This window comes from Castor canadensis, chromosome 3, assembly GCF_047511655.1.
Source record: "Castor canadensis chromosome 3, mCasCan1.hap1v2, whole genome shotgun sequence".
In the NCBI taxonomy this organism is placed as follows: domain Eukaryota; kingdom Metazoa; phylum Chordata; class Mammalia; order Rodentia; family Castoridae; genus Castor; species Castor canadensis.
The window spans coordinates 42354053-42366602 of record NC_133388.1 but is presented as its reverse complement, the minus strand read 5'-3'; the positions used below and the strand labels follow the sequence as shown (position 1 = coordinate 42366602).

The 12550-nt window shown below is 42.0% G+C and overlaps 1 protein-coding gene across 1 annotated transcript; it reads right to left on the bottom strand.

Annotated features, from left to right (window-relative positions):
• Positions 1-8140: 8140 nt before the first annotated feature.
• On the bottom strand, positions 8141-12299 carry Gphb5 (glycoprotein hormone subunit beta 5). Its single transcript, XM_020188385.2, has 2 exons — positions 12096-12299; positions 8141-8329 (listed from the first exon to the last, which is right to left on the bottom strand). Exons 1-2 carry the CDS (start codon positions 12297-12299, stop codon positions 8141-8143), a joined length of 393 nt encoding a protein of 130 aa, XP_020043974.2.
• Positions 12300-12550: the final 251 nt, after the last annotated feature.

The window sequence follows — 12550 nt, the reverse complement described above, 5'->3', positions numbered from 1 at the left end:
CTCTTCTTTGTGGGTCATCTGAGGGTGTCTCCATCGGCCACTCATGCAAATTGTTTTCTGGGAAGCTGTCTAGCCCCTTGCTACTCAAAATGTCGCTCAGGAACTGGCAGCATCAGCACCACCAAGCAGCTGATTAGGACTGTAGCATCTCTGGCCCAGTCCAGACCTACTGAGTCAGAATGTGCATTTTAACAAGATCCTAAGAGATTGCATGCACATTAAAAATGGGAAAGAACTGGTCTATGATTCCTTAGCAGTCTGTACCCATCAGCTTAGCCTGTCTCTGCAAGGCTGTGTTGCAGGTATTCCTCAGGTCAGTATTTGAGTGATTGGAATTTCCTGGATGAGTACAAGGGCTGTCAAGATTTCTTCTTTTTCTCACCATGTGCTACCCAGCTGCATAAAGGGATATGCATATTTTGGAACCAAGGAGAAAAGCAGTATCTGGCTTGAAAGATGTGCTAAGTCTCAAGTATTTCTGTTTTGAAAGGCTTTTTAGTGTTTATAAGGGAGAGGGAAAAAATGTCCCCTCAATCACTTTCTGTAAAGAAATAAGAAAGATTCATGTCACTCGGAGCTACACATTTACATAAATGAAAATAAAACAAGTTTCCAAGACAGAAAACTTTTGGAGAAGCTTCTGTCTTCATTAAGACACAAAACTCTAAATGTCAGGTCAAGACAGACTCGGATGTGTCCTTGAGACAGGGCATGGGCCCATTCTGCAGACTCAGCTCTTCATTGCCTTGAGAACAGACCAGACTGGTGTATGTAGCTCATGCTACATATTTTCACTAAACATCACTGGGGACCAGTCATCACTGCCCTCGCCTTACCCTCTATACAGAGCCCTAAGAAAAACTGTACAGATGGAAGCCTGTGGTCTTATTCAAATCCCAATGTTGCTGAAGAAAGATCTGAACACAAACTGCACCCACCTTCAAACAATCCAATAACAGCCTTTGTACCTGTAAATGGCCTACCCAATTTTCTGGCTAGGCTGTCAGCCATCTAGTCCCAGAATAAAGAGTTGGTGCCCCTGTGTGACTGAGTCACTAAAGGACCTCCTTCTCTAGCCTCACCCCTTGTCCCTCTTCGTGCCACAAACTTCCCTTCACCGTGCAGACAGAGGCCTGACTTTGGGACTTATAGTCAGGTGTCCTGGTTTATCCACCTGTGTCCCCAGTTGACCCCTCAACTGAGACGCTTTTAAACTGGGACACCTTTTCCATCCAGAAAGCACAGCTCATCAGAGAGCTAGCATTCTTGAAAGGGTTTGATCAAATCCAAAAATGGAATCTTACTAAAGATTATTTTCATTACTGCAAATGTATCCCTGATTTCTTGTTTGTAACCAGTGATGTAAGCTGCCAAGAAAAAAAAAGAAAAAAAAAGTTCTTCCTACCCCAGAGAGAGCTCATCTTCCTACAGCACACCCCATCCCAGCAGCCCAGCCAGCCATTTACCTCCCCTGGCCACAGAGTAGAGTCATTTTTACCCTCTTCATGAGAACAAAGGGAGACAAAACAATCATTTGTTCTTCAAAAATCTATTTGCTTGTCATTTTTTAAAGTTTGATTATCAGTCCTTTTATTGGGGAGGAAAAATACAGTGGCAGTCCCATTATCTCAAGGCCCCTCTTGATTTGAATAGCTATGTTTCTGCTGAAATAATCAAGATCTGCAAAAGAGAAAGCCCGGGTCAGCACCCACTCACATTCCCTTCCCTAGTTTGCAGCTTAAAGCACTGAGTCTGTGGGAGTGGATATATGGCGGGCTAGTCCTTTACGCATGGTCCTGAACTGGCTCTGATTTTGTCAAGGCTGAACTCTGCAGCCAGTTTCACTGGGCTTTGTTTCTCATCGATGGGTTATGGTTTCAATGGAGAAATGTTTCACAGCAGCTTCTTGAGCTTGCTCAAGTGGGACCCAAAACCTGAACAAAACCTTCCTCCTAAAAACACTTTCAATGTACTTTAAATGGCTTGGTGTTTGAACTCCATTCAGTCAAATTGGTCCCCCCAGATATTTTAATTGTGATATGCAGATTCCAAGAAGAAATGGAAGGTTAAGGTTGAAAACAACCTGGAAGCTTAGATCAGAGAAGCTTAGATCAGCTGACACTGAGGGCTCACTGCTCCTCACTTGGGCACCTTAGGAAGCTTTCCATGAGCAAGAAAGCATAGAAAGAACGTGCAAACTAACAGGATTAGATTTCCATTTCAAGGGCCTAATTCTGCATGAATTCTTCCTCAAGATAATGACTTCATAATTTGTCAAATCCTTTATTTTGTATGTATACAGCTTGTTTTCAGTGATCTTAAATTGTATTTGTGACTTGGGGATATTCTCATTTATTCCTTGGTTGTAATCCTATCTTCAACATCAACAAAAGAAAATTATGGTTTTCCAGCTGGGGGCGTGACTCAAGTTATAGAGTGCCTAAACAAGTAAAAGGCCCTGGTTCAAACCCCAGTACTGCCACAAAAAAAAGAAAAAAGTAAAAGAAAATTACTATTCTCATCTTGGTAAGACTGATAATCTTATTACAGCAAGATATTTTTGTGTTCTGGAGAATATCTGTCTGGGAGTTTTTTGGAGGGGATGAGGTTAGGGAGGGGTGGCTCAGCAGTGGAATGAGCTATAAGAGTTGATTTTGTTATTTTTGGCTTTGTGTGAGTTTCCAAAAGCCTAATAGCTCACAGTCAAGGTCAAAGCATATACCTTATCCTTATGTCAGGAAGTCTTTTTTTTTTTTTAACTCAGTAATTCAGTATGCTAAAGAATTTTACATCTCGAGGAATTTAGGGTCAACTATAAAGCCAATGAGTTTGGGAAAGACTTACTTTACTTCTGATGATGAGGACCTGGAAAAGAGAATAAAATAATCCTCTAAATTCCTTCACGCTGCGAACAAGTCTCTGTCAATTACAGAGCTTTGCACCTGCTCCCTTGTTTCTTCATTCTTTCCCTGCTTCTTGTTCCTCTCATCAGCCATCACCTGGCACCCCCTTTAGACTCTCCAGGATCTCAATGATAAGCAGCTAAGCCTTCATAAGTGCATTGTACACAATTCCAAATAATTCCATTCATTAAAGGGGGGGAGACAAGAAAAATGAAAAAAAGAAAGGGAGATTGTTGTCCAAAAAGGGCCTGAAGATTCACCATGCAAATAGGAGCAAGATTCACCCAGTAGACTGTTTCACTAGTAGAAAATCTCAACAGAAAATAAAATTCAAGAAATTTGCTAAAGAATAGTTTAAACATTATCTCTTAATAATTCCCTTAATATTCTGAAGAAAAGAACAAAAAGGTTAAGGTCCACATTGTTTTGAAGAAAAGGCCTCTTGAATGAAGAAGACTCCATGGAAAATTTTTATGAAATACAATTTGTTTTATCAATGATAGAGTGTTTTCAATTAGATACATCTAATTACCTGTTACCATCTGTTATCCCTAAAATGATTTTATTACATAAAAAATGTTATTATTTGAGAAGCTAATTGGGCCACCACAGAAGAACTTTGTACTTTCTTAGTGGCTCATTGCCTTCCTAATCAATGGAAGAAGGACGCGTGAATTACCACTCCCACCAGTGAGTCTAATACAACGGAAGTGGAGTGAGCTCTGACAGTTGATGTTCCCCAATCAAAAATGTTGTTGTGGAAAAAAAAAATCCAGGAAACCCACCCCCTCCCTTTTCATTAACTACAAAATAAACATATTTCCAAGATAAAGAGTTACTGAGAATTAGTTTATATAGAGCTGCCCTGCCTGCATGCAGTGGACCACCCTCCGTTCCCCTGTGCCCATTTTCACGTCCTGAACTCAGTTCAGAGCACACAACCTTCATCTCCACCATAGTCTTTTAATCACCCTTTGAGGCTCTGCTTCTTTTCACCCTCTGTCTCTTCTGTTGTCAGATTTTATGTGAGCTATAGCAAAACATTATTTTTCTAGAGGTTATATAGGAAACAAGAGAAAAATTTCAGACTTCATAGGACAACCTGACCCTGCATTGAGCCACCTCCAGGAAAGACTAAAAATGGTGAGAAATAGCCTAACATCCATTAACTCAAAGACTTCTCAGGCAAGAATGACTTGAAAGGAGCATTCCAAAGCTCCAGTGGAAACAGTTTGGTTCTGGGACAAGAAACCAGGCATGTGCTGCTTATTAACTATGTCACCCTGAGCAAGTTACCTGACCTCTCTTGGCTGGAGGTATAGCTCAGTGATCAATTGCCCAGTATGAGTAATGCCCTGAGTTTGATCCTCAGCATTGCAAGGGAGAGGAAAAAAAAACACTTCTTTTCTGAGCTTTGGTTTCGTCTTCCATAAAATGGGAATGGTAAAATGACAATAACAATGCTTACTTGTGTCATTGACACAAAATAAAGAACAATTAATGATAAAAGGTACTGCTTAGAGTAAGTGTTCTATAAATGGTCACATATTTATATCTTTATTTCCCAAACACTGTGCCTTGCACAAAATTGGAATTAATCAATATTTGTAGAAGAAAAATAAAGTTGTGGGAAAGAGGGAGGGGGAAGAGAGGAGAGGGAGATTTGAAAAAGATTCAGGCTTGGCACTGGTATAAATCCTGATAGATAACTTCTTTTTCATTGATAACTTTTCTAATTATAATATATATTTATTGTAAAAAAAAATTGACTGGTGATGCAGGTCAGTGGTACAGCAATTGCCTAGCATAGGCAAGACCCTGGGTTTAATCTCCAATACCACAAAAAAAAATTGTTTTGAACACCATAAACTTGGAACACCAAGGACCATTAGCCAGCAGCACATACCCTACAGATCACAGTCCTTTGGTCACCATTGCCTCTCTGTTACCTATTACAGTAATTATGCCCACCTTGCTTCTCATGGCTCTGTGTTACCATCTGGCCTCTGTCAACACCAGGAAGCCCAGTTCCATGGCAACTCCCTCTGGTCCACAAAGGTCAACCACCATGGAACTTTTCTATGATTATGTGCTCCTCACCAGAGCAGCCCTTGTTGCTTTGGTGAAGGGGATGTCCTCTGAACCTTCCAGGTGAGCCTAGCTGGCTGGTGAGGTCTCTGCCTTAGTAATAAATCCACTCTAGCCAAGCCTACATTTTTCCCTCAGTACTCAGCCTGGACAGCTCAGGTCTCTCCTCTTCATTAATGCAAGCCACTGTTTTCCCCAAGCTTAAAAGAGCCATCATCGACAGCACATTGTGACCAGATCCTAAAGGCTTTATGATGGTGGTACATCCTGTGGAAGCCCCCATAAAGATAAAATCTTCTTATCCAGTCATGCCTTCTGCCACTCTCCTCCTCTCATCCCAGGCTAACACCCTCAAGGTCCATTGCCAAGTGTAATCTACCAGTTCCTCCTGGTTTACATTGTCAAGCCCTGAAGCTCCTTCAGTGGAAAAATCTCATTCCCCCTGCCACCACCCTAAAGGACAAGTCTTTCCCTAGCCAGGTCATCTTGACCCTAATTATTTATCCAGAACACTGTGAGCAGTGTTTCAGGACAACTGTCCTCATGCTTCTCAGATGGAGTCCCAGCCTGATCTCCAGGCAAAGGAAGTCTGTTCTCCTTCATCAAGGAGAAAGACCTACGGCCTTCTGCAAGGGAACCTCAAGCACACCTACCTAATTGTCCTCATTCTAGGTCTTCATGTCTCCTTCCTTCTCAATCAGGACAATGAGTTAAGTGTAAGAGATTTGCCAGGGTGGTAGATTCAGCCTTTGTAATAGCTGACCTACTCTCCAACTTAGATATTAGGTCTGATTTTCACCCAGTTATTAGATGTTAGGTCTGATTTTCAGCACAGTCTGCCTTCTAGCTGCATTGGAAGGAAGTATCCTCAAGTGTAGTTTTCATGTCATGCCCTGAGGGCTTTGGCTGCAACTAACAACCAACAAATCCCACAATCCTTCTAACTCCCATTGTCCTCATAGCTCCAAATGCAATTGACATGTTATTATCAAGCATATACCTTTCTGTGTATATCCCATGAAAGTTTACCACCCTGTGCCTTACTGCTCTTGCAGTCAAGATTACTGCCTATGCATTGTAGCTGAACGTCCCAAAAGCTAACTATATGGACTTTATCCATTGGCCCTTAGGTCCACTGTCCACCATTCTTTAATCTGGTGCCCAGGAGGCAAACATTTACAGACCAAACCAATGGGTCTCCTTGCTCTCCACTTTCCCATCTGATTCCCATTTAACTCAACAGAAGACCAAGAGATGGAAGGAGAGTGGAGTTGGGGTACCTGTCCCCCTTCTTCCTCCAAAGCTTCCATTTGGTAATGGCTGCACCCTCCTGCCAAAGGCTGGGATCCCATCAGGCATTTTCTCCTGCCATTCTCTCTGGGGTGTGATGATCACTCCCTCTTCTTGTTACTTCAGCTTGGGGTTGCTCACTTCTTCCAAACCACAAGTGTCTCACTTGTCCTTTTTGGTTTCCTTAATTTGCCCAGACATTTGCAAATGTGTCATTTGTTTCCTACCAGGACCCTTATTGATCTGTGGTCTTCTTTCCTCAAATTCTGCAAGCCTTACTCCCCTGGAAATCCTGAAGAAGGCTCCTAGAGGTGGGTTGAAAGCACCTGAGTACAGCCCAGTCTCATCCCTGATCGCACTCACTGTCCCAGCAAAGACCCCGGGCACTCAGCTCCTTTTTGTGTCAATGACTTCCTTTCCCCAACAGATCTGTTACAGGTTGGGTTTGACTCTGCCCTTTGTTCCAGTAGTTCACCCCACTTTACAGTGTTTGACCATCAGTCTAACATTTGCTCCACCGCTTTTCACTGGGACTCATTGATTCCTCCCATAAGGACTCAGGCTCCCAGCTGGGACATGCCAGGCTTATAGTTGCACGTCCTCAGGATTCACAGTCCCCAGAGTCATCTGCCTGTGTCCCTTACTCAGGATGAAATCTCAAATTAATGCTTAAGTAAAAATATTCTTGTAGTTCATTCTAAGTGTTCTTACTGGTGTAACAAGTATGTGAAAGACTAAAAAGACTTTTCTGAAAGTTTGCATGAATTCAAAAGACAGAGAACATGCTTTATTGGCATTAATACAGATTTTCCCAGCATAGTGTGAAAAATGAACAAGGTTAATTCAACCCCCAAAATCCTGGAACTAAAAGACATTTGGATAAAATTAGAGTTTCTTTAAAAAAGGTTACAGAGTCAGCCGTTGTAAGATTTTAGGGAGGGTAAGAGCAAGACAATCACAGCATGACAGTTTTACCCCTATTAAAATTTTTGAGCTTAATAAATGGCTATTTAAACTTAAAATATGCCAATCAGGGAAGAATATTTGTAATTTACTATTTTGCCACGGCTTGTAGGAGAATATCACACTCTAGAAACTTGAGTTTAGTTTAAGAGATTTTTAAACCTAAATGATAGCTGCTAGTTGCACATTGTTTTCCAAGTTTTTGTTTTTACTCACCAAGTAGCTTCTTTATTAAGGGACTTGGGTCACTTAGGGAATTTTGCTCAGGACAAGAATTAGCCATGTCCAAGCACCTTTTACTTTGAGATGTTCTCTTTCTTGAGTCCCCTCTTCATGGCAGTCTGAGCAGTGCCCACTTCTTGTGTAGATAATTGCTCAGTTAAAAGGGAAATGAAGCCTTTTCTCTAAGGAAACTTGCACTTGGATTTCTTTTTGAGTAAGGAAGAGAAGTGTACCATTTTGATCATTTCTAGCCCTCTAATCATAAATCCAACTCACGATCAGTAGTTAAGCAGAATTTAAAGACTTTCTAGTTCCATTTCCTAATTATATCTAATGCATTTAAATCAGTAGCATATTACCAGTTCAAATTGGGAGAGGGTTGGAATATATAACTTCTGTTCCTAAACTCAAGGTAAAAGAAACTAATTTGCAGATGTAGGAACCAGAGGAATTATTTTGGTGAGGACACAAATAAATACTCTTTCATTGTTAGCATAAGTTAGCCACACCTGGTCCTTATGCCTAAGCTGGACCAAAGGGAAGCAGGTAAGTTCCTCTCTAGGAATGGTCAGAATTAAAGTCCTGAATCCATGGGGTAGAGCTGCTGTGCTGTGTGGGCAGATGGGTCTGAGAGGCTCAAGGTTGCCAGCTACATTCTGTAGACCCCGTCAGCTTCAGATGGTTTCACACTCTGTGGTGGCAGTGGAGCAGGTCCCACAGTCACAGCGGACAGCCACAGGGTAGGTGTAGAAGGGGTCAACTCCAGGGGCACAGTTAGGCAGCTTGACAGTCACCTGTCTGGTCTCATTGTAGGTACAGACTCGATGATAGGCTTCAATGTAGGGCGGTTCCAGGATGGGTTTCTGTCCCCATAGGAAGAAAATAGGAAACCCATTAGAACATACCATCCTATTTTATTTTATTGGGACCATTCATCACTACCAGAAATCAATTTGGTTTTTATTTGTTTACTTATTATTCCATCTCCTCCCAGTAGAAAGAAGACTCCTGAAAGTAGAAAGCTGGTTTTGCTCACGACCACAGACCGAACTTCCAGAAGAGTTACCCGCACACAGGAAGTGCTCCATAAATATTTAGCAAAAGAGTACACTTGATCATTGCAAATGCCTTCTAACTAGTCTCCCCTCCCCACAGTTACCTCCTCCAGTCTGCTTGCAACAGAGCAGCCTGAGTGGTCCTCTTAAAACCCAACTCAGTTCAAAGCCCCAGTAGAATGTCAAAGACCTTGTGATGCACCCTGAGCCACTACCTCACACTCCCTGTGACCTTATCTTCTAAAACATCTGTAACAATCCCCACCTTGCTGACTTTCTCGCTCCAGCCACAGTGGTTTCTGTCACTTCCTCAACCCAACCAGGGACAATCCCACTGAGGGTCTTTGCATTTGCTTGCACATCCTCTGCTTGGACATTCTTCTCCCTTATGACTCATTCCTTCACCAACCTTACATTTTTCTCAAATGTTACCCTCTGAAGGAGGCATTTCCTGACTATCCTATTTAGAATTGCAGCCTCCCTCATTCATATCCTGGCACTTCCTCTCCCTGTCCTACATTGGTTTCCTCCATACTTCATGACATCCTATGTACATGAGGTGTGACATTTTTCCCACTCTGGAGAGTAAGTTCTCTTAGGACAGGGATTCTTGGACATTCACTCACTGCCGTGATCCAGAACATACCCAAGAAGTTCTCAGTAACTTCTCAGTGTTGAATCAACAAAAGACAACAGACCCAGGAATGTTCTATGCACTCTTCTGATAAAAGAAAGATTCACTTTCTTCCTTCAACTTTCATAAACCTTGGATTCAAAGATAATTTTGATAAACAGAACATAGAGATCAGAGAAAACTCAGCACAAGACTAGTAAAAAACTTCAAGGCCTGTAGTCAGACCTGAGGAGCTCCAGTGCCTGACTGTTCTACCCTTGCTGGAGAAAATCATTTCACTCCATGAAGCCCCAGTTTCCTCATCTGTAAAACAAAACACTGCCATCATACATTGTTGTGAAGATCTGTGAGATGATGTGTGCAATGTACGGTGCCCAGTACAAGCTAAGTGTTCAATAAATGCAATCTGTTGTTCTTATGAGAGCAATTACAAGGAAGTAAGAACAAAAGTAACAAGTCTTTCAAAGGATGGTACCTTCACTTGTCTTGGGCAAAAATAAAAAGAAAGGGAGGGAGATGACAGATAGATGATAGATAGATAGATAGATAGATAGATAGATAAATAGATGATAGATAGATAGATGATAAATATATAGATGATAGATAGAGATAAAGAGAAATGGTAGATGCATACGTACATACATATATACACAAGCTCAAGATAAAGTCCTTACCTGAATGTTATGAAAATAGCAACCTTGCCTTCCACAATGCCCACATATGAAAGCTGAATTAGCCTTCAGCCACTTTCTCTTACCTCCATTCATGTATTTTTTTATCCTCTTACCTTCAATCCTCTAGAGCTTTAGGCAGACCAGGCATCTAGTTAAATTTGTATTTTAGATAATTTTTAGTATAAATCTGTCCCATGCAATGTTTTGGATAGACCTATGCTTTTAAAAATTTGCTGTTTATCTGGAATTTGAATTTATGTGGGCTTCCTATGTTTTTTGGTTTGGTTTTACTTTGGATTTGGAGGAATTTGGGGGGGAGAATTAATGGGATTTTTTTATTTGATAAGCTGGTTTTATGGTTTTTGGTTTGTATTTGCAAAAGCTGGTAACAATAAACCCAGGTCTTGAGAAATTGCTATTTTCATCAATAGCAAATCTAGTCCTTCTGTCACCATCAATATTGTGATTTTCAGACATGCTCCCAGTTATGCCACCAAGAAAAAGTACTCTTTTTTGCAGACACTTTCTGGTTATTGGAAAGATGAATCCTGTTCTTTTATTTATTTCCATAGCTAACCTCTCTTTTCCTAACACAGTGAAAGTCCAAGCAAAAAAAATGCTAGAAATTAAGGAGAGTCTGGATCTTTTGTGGTCCTGGTACTTCTGGATCTCCAGCAAGAACTCAGTCCCTGGCCTTCTATGCATGACCATGGTCCAATTAGAGACATTTGTCCACTTATAAAAGAAGAGAAGATGGGATGAGGGAAAACAGGAGTCTGAGAATCTGGCACACAAATTTCTCCCAATAACCCAGATTACAGAGGTGGGCAAGGGAGGCACAGCCAGGCCAAGCTTTGCATTCGAGAAGGTACTCAAGTTTCCTGCACACATTTCAAGTGAAGAGACAAAGTTTACTTAGCAAAACTGAACTTTCAGTTAACAGTTAGGTTTCAAGCCCCTGAATGATGCAAAAATACGGCTAATTAGGTGGAGTGGTTTCATTTAATCTGGAGATTTCATCAATATGACCCAGTACCATTCAGAGGACCTTAATTTCATCTAAGGGACAACAGATTGCTGTCTGAGTCCCTCAAAAGAAGCCATTTTTCCCAATGGCAGTGTCCACATGTGTTCCAGAGTTGGTTTTCGCTAGGCTCCAGGTCTTCAGTCCTATCTACTTCAACACATATTGATTCAAGGCCTTGCTCATACATGACACTGACAAAAACTGTGAAAGTCACAAGAATGAACCTCTGTCCTCAACAAAACTTGTGTGTCTTGGGGAAGGAAGTGAAACAAAAGGTACAATATTGTCAAAGAAGCCATCTGAAACTTAGAAAAGGATCTGGGATGGGAGGCGAGCAATGAGGAATAATGACAGCTGGAAATGACAGAGGAAAGAACCAAAAGGAGATTTTTCTGAGGACTCATTAATAAAGCCTCATCTAAGTCAGCCTGCATCTAAGGCCAAAGATAATAATATATACAGTCTCTGGAAAAGCAGGCAGACACCATATTGCTGAGGACCTTGGAAGCTGGTATTGAATTACTGTGATGAGTGTCATTGAAGGCTTGGGACCTGGGCAGTGACAAGATCAGTTGGTACTTCATTAGTTACCAAGGCAGACTTTGGTAAGGAGATTCAGCTGCTTGCCGTGTGGCCTGAGTTGATGGGAGCTCAGTGGTCGCCCTCCCCGCTTCTCCCCCGCCCCCCCACTTCATAGCTTAAACAGCTCCTCACTTCAGCCCAATAAAATTTCAACTTTACTTGAGATTTTGGGGGCCTGGGTCCAGCCCTCACTCACCGTGCAGCTTAGGGGCTCTTCCTGGGTAGTTGACTGACTTTACCACAGATGCAGGAACACAGGAAGGAGAGTTAATCATAGGCTTGGACCAAAAATTTATTACCAGTTATACACTGATTGTCTATGAGACTTTGGAGTTACTCAGTCTTTAATTCCCCCTTGCTATCTATAAATTGGATAGAACAGAAGCACACTTTGACCTCCCAGAGATGTCTCCCAAATACACAGATACCATATGAATCAAGTTATTTATCTCCTCAATACTTTCTTAGAGGGGCAACATTGTGGTTTTTCAGATCACTTTTGAAAGATACCATATTATTGTGCTGTTATATTTTAAATCTAAACAAAATAGGACCTGTCCCCTTTTCCCTTCTACCACCACAGCATTAAGCACTTGAGAACCAGGCCCAAGATCTGGCCCTAGGGCCATTGCCACCTGAGACTGCCCTGCCACTTACCTCCCAGGTCTCACAGCGGCCCCAGCAGGCATCTGTGGTGATCCGAAGGCCTCTGCAGCCTGGCTTCTTGGCCAGGAAAGTGAACTCTCTCACAGCACAGCCCACAAAGGTGCGCAGGTTCCCACTGGAAGTGCTGAGGACAGAGCCACAGCCACACAGAAAGAGGAGGACGATGGTGCCAAGAACAAGGTATGCCGGCTTCATGCTATCCCCAAAGAGGGCGAGAAAATAGAATTTAACAAACCCAGTACCAGCAGTGGGGCAGCCAAGAGCGTGTTGACCACTGTCAAAGGAACCTTGCTGTTAGCACTGAGGCAAGAAGTTGTAAATACCAACAAGTTCAACATAGGTGCCCAAAGTTTCTGTAACTGGCTCACGTATGGATCCATGGATCTCTCTAGATACTCAACTCTTGAAGGGCTTTCTCAGGCTTTTCCTTATTGTAACCCAACTGC

What these genes read in the sequence shown, in the direction of transcription:
- Gphb5 (XM_020188385.2), bottom strand. Translation starts at nt 12,299, where the DNA reads ATGAAGCCGGCATACCTTGTTCTTGGCACCATCGTCCTCCTCTTTCTG. An exon ending in GCCGCTGTGAGACCTGGGAG is followed by an intron (nt 8,330 to 12,095) that starts GTAAGTGGCAGG and finishes CTATGGGGACAG; the next exon opens with AAACCCATCCTGGAACCGCC.